Below are 11,462 nucleotides of genomic sequence, written 5' to 3' on the forward strand. Positions count from 1 at the left end.
GTATAAATGCTTTACATGCTTGGTCAGTTATGTTTTTATTCTGGACAGTGGATGTATACTTACAGCACTAGGCTTTTTATCCACCACAATACCAGCAAGCAACTGAGACTGTGGACCTGCAGTCTTTAAGTCATACCGATTTTGCTCCCGAATCTAGTGAAGAAGAAAAAATAGTGTGCTTTTTTTGTTTTTTTAGTACCCCAACTTGCAAATTCATTGAAATCGCAGGAATGAAAGACCTGGGTCCAGAAAACAGAAGGTCAGTCAAATCTACCAACTTATTGTTCTTTGTTTTTATTCTGGATGGTACAGTCTAAAATGCTTGCAGATCCTTGCAAATGACAGCATTTTAATATTTTTGCTTCAGTGTGCATTTTGGTGTTTTTATATTTATAACTCAACATTAAACTTTGTCTTATTGTCTTAGCTTTGTCTTATTAGACTTATTTCATACTCAAGATTTCTGAATCAAGGGTAATGAGTTTCATAAAATCCAGGGAATTCTTAAGCAAAATGTATATACATTTACACTATAAATTTTACAGTTTTAAGGCATTCTTAGTGTTGGCAGCTTATTAGTTTTGCACTATGCCTAACTGTGAGCATGTCTATGTAATTTTAAACTCCACAGATTGAGTCTAACCCACTTTCAACCTCATCCATACTGAAGCCTAGAGCTTGGAAAAGAAATTGTTGTTACTGTTGTTGTTATTATTATTTTGGATTTCAACTACTAGAACTCCCAGTCAAGATGCTACAACTCTACAGTGCACATAGCCAGTGATACCAAGAAAGTAAAGTGAAACATAACTCCCAATTTTGACACTATGAGTGTGTATGTGCCTTCCAATCACCTGTTGACTTATGGCAACCCTATGAATCTCATAGGGTTTTCTTAGGCAAGGAATCCTCAGATGTAGTTTTCCATTGACTTCCTCTGATATTACAAGTTCTAGGTACGGAGCTTTCTTAGGCAGAGTCTGTCTAAGAAAGCTTCATGCCTAGAACTGGTAATACTATTCTGAGTTGATGTCTGGGTGACATTGCTGAGTTAATCCTTTCCAAGTAAGAGTTAGTAATCTCTTTTGAACCAAGTTGACTCTCTCAGGGTAGTGGCGTAGCCCTTTGATCACTAGCAGATGTGGAATTAGATGTTCTCAGAATTTCTGGATGAAACATTATGTATCTGGCAGAACAATCATTTCCCAGGGTGTAGCTCGAATTTATATGAATATCAAAGAATACATTGGGGAGAAAAAGCAGCCAGCAGTCTGAGCTTACAAAGAATCCCTTGTCATTATTCTTTTTTGCTATTGTTAAATACATTGGCTGACTGGGAACCAAAGAGGAATAGAACAGCAGGGATCATGCTAGCAGAACTGGCCATCTCTTGTGGGAATTGTTTACCTCCTCCTTGATGACTAAAAAGAAAGAGGGAAAACTACTGCAGTATTAAAAATAGAGTAAAGAAAATGCTTTTCAAATAATAATAACAAAATTTATTTATATCCCGCCTCTCTACAAAATGCAATCGGGGCGGCTTACAAGATTAAAATACACAGTCCGAACCCTCAACCCACCCACCCCTTAAAATACAATTAAACAATGTGGAATTTAAAACATAAAGCAAAATTAAAAACAATACAATAAACTGTGGTGAAGTCAGAGGCCAGCAATTAGATTTTCCTTCTGATAGCCAGAGAACTATTCGGGAAAGGCCTGCCGGAAGAGATCCGTCTTTATAGCTTTTTTAAAGCTGTTTAGAGTGGTAATATGATGGATCTCGTCCAGCAGACCATTCCACAATCTGGGTGCAATAGCTGAAAAGGTCCTCTGGGAGGTTTTGGACAGCCTTGTTTTACAAGGCTGTAACAAATTTTTCCCCAAGGATCTAAGTGTGCGGGGAGGATTATATGGAAGGAGGCGGTCCCGAAGATAGGTTGGACCCAAGCCAAAACATAATTTCATAGTTCATAATTAGAATGGGATTTTTGGATGGTGTTGAAACAAAGTGTTTCGCAAAAATATTTATGGAAATATTCTGTTAGTGCTATTCTAATAGTACTCCAAGGCTGCCTTCAATCTAAATTTAAAACTCCATCATATCCTGAACATTGGATGCTATCACACCAGCCCCATTCTAACAACAGTCATTCAAGAAAATATAAAATGGCAACATACTGCTTTGCAGCCATTCCTCATTGCACTCAGTCAATCACACAACCAGGGCTGCTGCCCCATCACACTCTCTTCCTAAACTCTTCCTTAACCCTGCCTTTCCCTACCCAGCATGCCTTTAGGGAGTTTTGATTTTGTTTTTCTCCTTTTCTGCACAATTCTGGAGCATTGCTGCTTCATTAAAGTTAAAAAAATAAATAAGTAACTAGGATACTTTGGAAAAGTGAAGGGCAGGTGGGGGGAGGGGACACTGTGATGCCACATGACTTGCAATTCTGCCCTGGAAGCGATGTTTCAAACCTAGGGACTTGCATAATTGCCTGGTCATTCATGAGTTTCCCCTGTGAATGGAAAGGGATGTGCAGGGGACTGGGTAGGTATTAGCTGAAGGAATCATCATACGATCAGTATCACCAAAGTCGCTTCCTTGCACTTTAAAAGCCCCATGAGCAATGTCCACTATGAAACCATTTTTAAAACCACTCAAACAAGAAAATTTAACTACATCCCTCTACTGATCTTTATGGAATCTACTGTACCTTATTTCTCTTTTCTAATACATCACTTGGGTTTGTATTCAGGGGGACGAACTGGTTTGGATCTTCAATTTTGATTGGAGTTCCTCCAGTAATCTTAGACGAGTCTTCAGCTTTTATCCACTTGGGTAAGAAAAAACAAAAACATATAGTCATAAGAGAAGAGATTATTATTAAGCAAAAGTTTGTAGTTTAGTAGTTCCAGAAGACCACAGTGAGTTTGCACTTGTTTACATGGACTACTCAGGGCTGGAACAGATGGCCAGGAATGGGCGGCTTAAAGCTGCCCCTGCCAAAGATGCATTGGGGCTGCGGCAAGCACATGCTGCAGCCCCAATCCACCCTGAACCCAGCCCAAATAGGAGCAGAAAAGATGCTCTCCTGTTTGGGTCAGCAAAGGGCTGCCTTTTCCAGCCCTGCCAGAGCTCCAAGTTGATTTCAAGATGCTCTGGCGGTGCGAGTTGTGTAAACGCCATGCCATCGGAGCATCTTGAAGCCACCCACATCTTGCCAGCCAGGCAGGTTCCGGGCAGCTTTGGAGCATGCGGTGTGTAAATGCCACATTCCCAAGATGCCCGGAAGCAGGCGTCTGTTGCAGCCCACACTTTACTTAGCCATGTAGCTTTGCTTTCCAGTTCTTCACAATAGGAAACACATTGTACAGATGTTGCTGGGGTGCAATTCCCAGTAGCTCTATTGGTACTTGCAGTCCAATATTATCCATAGGGCTGCAGATTAACCATGCCTGCAGTGTTAACACTTTATAAGGACATTAATATTTACTGGTCCTTTAGTTAGAACAAATTTGAGATATTTTAAATATCTAAAATTAGAATTTTTGAATTCTGAAATTAGAATTTCAATTTGGCAGGCATACATTTTAAGTACTTGTAATATCTCTACTGCCTGGATACTATTCAAAAGGACAAAATGTAACACGTTATTTCTGTAGCTATTGTTTAAATGTTTCTTTAATGCAGTACTTCTCATTTGCCTGCTTCCTGAATACAGGTTGAATTAACCTTCTCCGGAGTGCTGAAATACTCCAAAACCCAGAAATTTTTTCATAGGTGGCTGAGACAGTGACATTTTTGCTTTCTGAAGGCTTGCTGTCTGCCAATTTTGTTTCATGCAAAAAAAAATTTTTTTTTAAATTTTTGTATAAAACTACTTTAAACTACAGTGGTACCTCGGGATACGAAATACCCAGGTTACGAAATTAAATGAAATTTGTGTTTAGACCTGGCTTCCATCTCCAAAATATATCCTTGTGTATGTATATGCGAATATATGGGTATTTTAAACTAAAAAAATAATAATAATCCAAAATCTAAAACACTTCTGGTTCCATGTATTTCAGATAAGGGAGATTCAACCTGTATTCGTTTTGAAAAGTGGAATTTACTGAACAACCACCAGGTGGAGAACTACAGCTAATGTTTTGATGCAGCCAACTGCATGATAACTGCCCTGCCCTACATAATACTTTTTTTTAATGCATGCTATCTAAATAATATGGCTAGAGTAAAACACTGCCTTTAAGACAATGGGAGTTCTCTGCATTGTAACATTTTCTAGAAAACGGCAGGGGGGAACTGTTTGTCTTTGATCAAGAACAACCTACAACAAAGGTATTTAATGCATACCCACAAGCAATTTTACTTCAAACTCTCTTCCTACAGCTGTTATGTTGTAAGATCCCAAACCTGCTTGGTCTTAAATCACTGCTGTGTGCCAGTTGCACTCAGAAGATGTAAGGTTGCTTCCATCTAGATAGAAGGAACACAGGAAGCTGTCTTATACCAGCTGGGTCTTTGCTGCCTGTATTGTTTTCCCCAACTTGCAGCAGCTTCCCAGGGATCATATTTCCCATCTTTCTCTTTAGATGTCAGGGTTCAAACTGGGCCCCATTTGCTATACCAGTAAACTATGACCTATATGAGACAGGTAGGGAAGGAGGAAAACTGTATGGATCAATGCAGTTTAATCTTTGACTAACTGCATATTAATCCTGTTTCAAAGGTACTAGTATAGTGGTGGGCAACTCTCAGGGGCACTGGCCTCCCCAGACTTTGGAGAACCGCAGCTCCCTGTTCCATCTCCCATGAAAAAATTAAACATTTTTTGTTTAATGTGGAGTGTATCATTTTTGCCATGTTCCCCACTCTCCTTGGCTATTTTAGGTACCAAAGAGGTCTTTTTTATGACAGGAAATGATCCTTACAGTTCACTTCCTGATTTAACAAATGTCTCACTATGTTCCAGTTTGTGTCCTCTTGTAATAATTCACACACTTAAGTTTATCAACATTTGTTCATTGGGAACATATTTAATCTGGAGGAGTTTTTGGGGAGAACATGGCATAAATTCTTGAAGAAAGATCAGAACATGCTGGAAAATTATTCAGTAGTGGTTATTAAGGAAGCTGATAAGCATGGAGCAATCAGCTTAGAGAACAGAGATAAATACTTTCAAAAGATTGTGGGGCAACTTCAAGATGCTACATATTATCAACCTATTGAGAAGACTGATCCCACAAAACAAACTGATTCTATGACTCATGTGACAGTGACTTGAGACTGAATGCACAGTCAAGTTTCTTTAGAAACCTAGGGTACCTGTCATTCACACACTACCAAAATCCACACTCACTCTCCAGTAATGTCTGGCTCCAACTCTGTGTTGGAACCACTGTCTAATACATTGATGTTTGTTTTAAAGAACTCATAGTGTGAAGAAAACAATATGTTTTATATATAAATTAAGCAGAACACATAACCTAGCTATCACGAATGTTAATTTTTGGTATACCAGCATTCTGCATGATAAAGTGTGTAAGATAATGGAGTCTGTCTTAAATTCAACAGATATTTTATCACCTCCCACTTGTTTTCTTTTGTAACTAGTGAATGTAATCTTCAAATATAATATATATATATATATATATATATATATATATATATATATATATGTATATTTGGACCAAATGCATCTCAGAAAGTTGACTTAAGTCTACGAAAGCTCATGCTGCCAATTTAGTTAGTCTCAAAGGTGCTACAAGATTTCTCCACATACTGATTCCACAGACCAATACGGCTTAATTTTGGAATTCTATCATTATTATGTTAATTTGTATTCCACTTTTCCCCTAGAATTGGGACCCAAAGCAGCTTATACTCTAAAAACACAGTACAATTAAAAACTTAAAAAAGTGCCAATTAAAATGGAATTAAAATATTGCAATATTAAAATAGATTATTTGTTTAAACATAGAATACAATTTAAAAAAAATAAAAACACTTAAAAATCATACACCTTAAAACAATACACCACACCTAAGATGTTCTTTAAAAACTTTCTGTTTTAAATGCCTGTATAAACAAAAAGGTCTTAACCTGCTGGTGGAAGGACAACAAAGAAGGGGCCATTCTGGTATCCCAGGGAAGGGAGAATCCTTGCTAACAGGATTCTGATTTTCCATACTGTGTCCTGACAGTATCCTCTTACCCAGAGTATGGGTTACAAAGAATCCTTTACAAACACTGGTGTATGGTCAATCACATTTCTGGGTACAGTGAGGCACCTCAGATTATTTCAGAAGAAATAATCCTGGCTGGGCTTCCTCTTTCCCACCTCCGTCCTTTAATTTCTGTCCAGCATTCAGCTGCACTCATTATCACATCCTCCCACCGCTCTGACCACATCTCTCCTGTGTTGGCATCCCTTCACTGGCTCCCCCTCCCTTTCCGCATTCAGTATAAGCTCCTGCTGTCGACGTTTAAAGCCCTCCATGGTCTGGCCCCCCCTTACTTATCAGACCTTCTTCTCTCACCTTCCACCAGGGGCCCTCCATTCAGGAGTAAGGTCTGTGTCCCAACCCAGATTTCCCTGCCCCATCCCGGATTTCCCCTTTTCCTCTCGCGCCCCTCACCTGGAACCTTCCTCACGAACAAGAGCCATCATTTCTTTAAACCAGCTCAAAACGGAGTTGAAGACCATCTGTCAGGGCACCATGTCCCAGGCATTCATAATTGTCACTTGCTATTGATGTTCTTTTCTTGCCTGTTTTATTGAATCATTTCCTGTATTGCTATTATTTTATAGTATTATCCTACTAGAGAGGCCCTTCCCCACCACCACTCCTTTGTGTCGTGTCTTTTTAGATTGTAAGCCTGAGGCGGAACCGTCCAATTAAAAAAGATTGATGTACAGTGCTGGTGTAAATTTACAGCGCTTTATAAATAAAGGTTAATAATAATAATAAGAAGAGAACAAGAACTAGAAATCGGAAAGACCTTCTGATTCAGACTGACATAGAGTTTTTTTTAAGTGAAGCATTTTAAGTGGGGAGAATGTTTTGCATTTTCATTATTCAAACCATCACTGCCATCATGTCAGGCCCTGAAATTCCAAGCTCTAGTCTCATCTATTTTAGGACATTCCATATGCATCACAACAAATAGCTTACTGTGGTTTTAGTCCGAGGACTTGTTTCACCATTCCGGGATTCTTCCGGAACATCCACTTTTAAATATGTATTTGGGGAGTTTAACCACCTTGTCTTCTCTCGTTGCTGTTTTTGTGCTAAGAATTTGAGAGGGGAAATTGGAACAGAATCATCTTCAAAGGAAAAGGCAGTAACGGTCGCTGGAATCTCAACATCACTCTTGTGCCGAGGTTTTTCCCTTACTAGGGGTTGCCGATAAGCATAGCCTGTTCTGTAACCCTGTAGAAGAATGGGGAGAACATAAATTTATTTTACTTATCATTACAAAAACCTTGTTCATAAAATTAATGCTAATTCATTTGTGATTTTCAGTTCAAAATTTCAGCCTCCTCCCAATGAATACAAAACCAGTACAAATTGCCTTCAACATTACTTTAAATCTAGCTGTAAAGTGACAGAGACATATTTCAGACTTATACTGTGGCACTGTTTTCTTAGTAACAATCTATATACAGTGGTACCCCGGGTTACGAAATTAATTCGTTCCGCGGTTAATTTCGTAACCCGAAATACCTTCGTAAGCCGAATTCCCATAGGCGCTAATGGAAAAATAGCTCTCTGCTGCCCTCCGGTGGCGGAAAATAGCGCCGCGGTTTTTTCGTAACCCGAAGAAACCTTCGTAAACCGAAGCAATAAATCCCTATGGGATTTTTTCGTATCCCGAAAAATTCGTAACCCGGCGCATTCGTATCCCGGGGTACCACTGTAATAGTGTAGACATCTATAGCATCACCTGTGAACTATCACAAAAGTGGCTGTAGAACATTCTCAGTAATGTAAGAACTTTGGAGGACAGGCTCTATGGAAAGGATGTGAATCCTTACACTACTCTCCTCCAAACTGATGTCCTCCAAATAGTTTGAGCTACAACTGCCATCACCACTGATCATGCTGTTAGGATCTAGAGAGCATCAAGTTAAGGGAACGAGAAAGAGAGGGAGGCAGAGGGAAAATTCTAATATTGATAAAATGCTTAACTATTGCCTCAACCACAACCCAATCGAGTTATTGGTTGATTAGTCAAAACAGGATGGAAGCCTGGTGTCTGTCATTTCCAACCATGACAAAGGCTCTCTACAAATTGGTCCAATGTTCTGATTAAAAGGATGACAAATCCAATCTATCAATTAGTACCGCAACATGGTTTGCATGTCAAGTGTACAACAGAGTACAAATTAAGCATTCATGTGTGTTACTGCAAGTGAAAGCTTGAAAGTACAAAGACATGCAACTCAACATAACAATTGACAGGTTTGCGTTTCCTTTTCTTAAACCTCTTATCATATGTCATATCTCAAGATCCAGATTGGAACCCTTCCCATGCCACCTGTGGCAAAGTAGCCACTCATAGAAGGTGGCCTTCTCAGTGGTATTCTTTCCATTACAGAATGCTCTTCCAAGGGAAACTTGCCTAGCATTTATCTTGATGTCATTTTGTGCCAGGAAATGTCTTTGGACATTTAGCCACTCTGAAAGCCTTTGCGGCTGAAGAGTGGGTATAAATACTGTAAATAAATAAATAAGGACATTTAATTTCATTTGATGTGTTTTATAAAGCCTAGATTTATTGTTTCTACTGATTTTACAATTTTAATACATTTTAAACCTCTTTTTTTTTTTAAAAAAAAATATTTGTATTTATTTATGACAGAGTTAATATTTAAATTTATTTTAAATTTGCTTTAAAATTCCATTAACAAAAACCTTGGACATATTATAGAAGGCAAGGATATACATTCTTGAATCCATCCCTCCGTCCAGTTATATGAAAATAGTGAGAGGAGTTTTACAGAGAGCAAAAACAACATACAGTGAAAACAGGCTTAAACCTACTTCATAATATAGGTGAAGATCCCTGTTTACTGGAAAAAGAAAGAGACATCATCATTTATTTCTGGCACAATTCCATATAGTATTAAGAAGTGTTGTACACGCACCAAGTTGTCCAGCATCCTCATCAGTGCTTCAAACTCGAGTTCCCCAACTTTCCATCTGAACTGAGAGGCCATGTTAAATCCCACTTCTGCTGCCACAGAATGTGTAAATGGTTTATACTTTTGCAAGTCTAGGGTAAGAAGATTGTCTATGCCGCCTGCAGCCAAGGCATGTACCTGTGACATAAAATGACTCAGTAATTTGCACTCTTACAAATACTCTTGAAGGCTCAAGGTATAGCCTTCCTCAGTTTTCCAGAAAGAAAATAAAATAATAATATTTTTTTTATTTTTATAACGCTTTTTGTCAAGCAATCAAAGTGGCATACAGTAGACTACCCTTAAAATAAGATTGAACAGTATAAAACTAAAACTAACATTTTAAAATCCAAACAATAACCATGGGCAGAGTTTGATAAATAGGGAACTCTTATTCATGGCTGAGTATTTTATTCTGGGAAGAAAACCGCTGTTGATGTTCTAAAAATTAAATATATTAAGTTTTCTCTACACCCAATTGATTTTCTATAAATAATTGCTTAGTATAGATTGAGCTTTCTTTATCCAAAATCCGAAATACTCCAAAATCCAAAATTGTCCATATGGGTGGCTGTGAGAGTGACACTTTTGCTTTCTGGTGCTTCACTGTACACAAACTTTGCTCTGGTGGTGCAGTGGTTAAATGCCTGTGCTGCAGCCACTCACTCACAAAGCACAAGGTTACGAGTTCAATACCAGCCAGGGGCTCAGGGTCAACTCAGGCTTGCATCTTCTGTAGGTTGCTAAAATTAGTACTCAGTTTGCCAGGGACAATTAGCTTACACATTGTAAACCGCTTAGGGAGTGCGTAAGTGCACTGATGAGCAGTATAGACATGTACTTGCTATTGCTATTGCTCATGCACAAAATTATTTAAAAATATTATGTATAAAATTACCTTTAGGCTATGTCTATAAAGTGTATAGAGAATTTATGTTTAGACTTGGGTCCCATTTCCAAGATATCTCATTATGGATATGTAAATATTCCAAACTAAACAACAACAACAACAACAACAACAACAACAAAACCCCCAAACCAACCAAAAACAAACCAAACCAAAATCCAAAACAATTCTGGCCACAAGCATTTTGGATAAGGGAGAGTCAACCAGTAGCAATTATCTTCTTATTATACACACTGACTAATACTAAGAAAAAAGATAACATTTAAACAGTATTTTCAAACATTGAAATTATGTCACATAAAATATCTCACTTGTGTTTCACAAGCTAATTGCACGGTGTAGATGTAGTGGAAGGCTTCTTCTAATGTTTCTCCCAGTGCCACTACCCCATGGTTTCTCAAGACCAGCACCTAAGAAAGACAGACACTCATAACTGGCAGAAACTGGGCATATACTGGAAAAATTAAACAAAAACATGATCTAGAGTAGAATACCTTACAGCTTGGCCCAAGAACTTTCTGGAGTTGAATTCGCTCTTCCTGTTCATCCAGAGATCCTTGATAATTATAGTAGGCAACATCCCCCAGAATAAGAGCCTCCTGAGAGATAGGCAATATGCCACATTTCATGGAAGAAACCTGTTTCAAAGAAATAATGGTTCTAAGGTAAAGGAAATTTGAAAACAATTGAAAACCCCAGGATTATACACAAGCACATATTCTGTGAATGAAATTCATAACTATTTTGATGCAGAAGGACAAGGATTCCTATTCCGTGGGTAAGAATATATCAATAATGTGTGGGAGCCTTAGGGGCAGACTGCCAATATATGGATTTTAAGGCAAATGCAGACAAATGGCTTTAATATTAGCCTGTGTAACTGACCGACCAACCGACTGACTGACTGGTTCAGAAGACAGACAATATATCCCTCACTCCTATCTTCTGGGTGAACACATATGCTTGAAATCTATGCAGGAATGACTGCTCTACACTGTGTACTGTATATATTCATGTATAAGTCTAGAAATTTTAGTCAAAAAATTGACCCCAAAAACCTGAGTCAACTTATCCACAGGTCAATGTAAGTACTGTACCTTAACTCTTATTTTTTAAAAAAGGAACCATCCCCTGGTGGAAGGCAAGCACTGAGCTCCCTCTACTCTCCCATCCATCCAGCCTTTAGGAGGAAGACAAACAGTCATGCCTGTTGGAATTTTGTAAGATCTTTGACATTGTTTTCCTTTGCCCTATCTTTTACATCCTTTCTTACATGCCCTTAAGTTTTACCCTCAACTTTTCCATTTATCAAAATCCATAATTCTGGCCCCAAAACCTGCCCTCGACTTATACATGAGGCC

The 11,462-nt window shown here is 38.4% G+C and overlaps 3 protein-coding genes across 12 annotated transcripts in view; all 3 read right to left on the bottom strand.

Moving 5' to 3' along the window:
* PDCD4 (programmed cell death 4) overlaps positions 1-11,462 on the bottom strand; it is a 777,136-nt gene that overhangs the window by 724,617 nt on the left and 41,057 nt on the right. The window lies entirely within an intron of this gene.
* DUSP5 (dual specificity phosphatase 5) overlaps positions 1-11,462 on the bottom strand; it is a 428,280-nt gene that overhangs the window by 393,924 nt on the left and 22,894 nt on the right. The gene's annotated exons all lie outside the window — the stretch shown is intronic.
* Positions 1-11,462, bottom strand: part of ADD3 (adducin 3) — a 226,427-nt gene that overhangs the window by 6,310 nt on the left and 208,655 nt on the right. For all 6 annotated transcript variants that reach the window (XM_042456390.1, XM_042456389.1, XM_042456388.1 and 3 more), the window contains 6 exons: positions 10,596-10,739; positions 10,413-10,511; positions 9,159-9,332; positions 7,183-7,440; positions 2,718-2,837; positions 64-153 (listed from right to left, as the gene is read on the bottom strand). In XM_042456390.1, coding sequence (XP_042312324.1) covers positions 64-153; positions 2,718-2,837; positions 7,183-7,440; positions 9,159-9,332; positions 10,413-10,511; positions 10,596-10,739 — 885 coding nt within the window. The remainder of the gene's footprint in view (positions 1-63; positions 154-2,717; positions 2,838-7,182; positions 7,441-9,158; positions 9,333-10,412; positions 10,512-10,595; positions 10,740-11,462) is intronic.

The sequence above is a fragment of the Sceloporus undulatus genome, chromosome 3 (genome assembly GCF_019175285.1).
Source record: "Sceloporus undulatus isolate JIND9_A2432 ecotype Alabama chromosome 3, SceUnd_v1.1, whole genome shotgun sequence".
Taxonomy (NCBI): Eukaryota; Metazoa; Chordata; class Lepidosauria; order Squamata; family Phrynosomatidae; genus Sceloporus; species Sceloporus undulatus.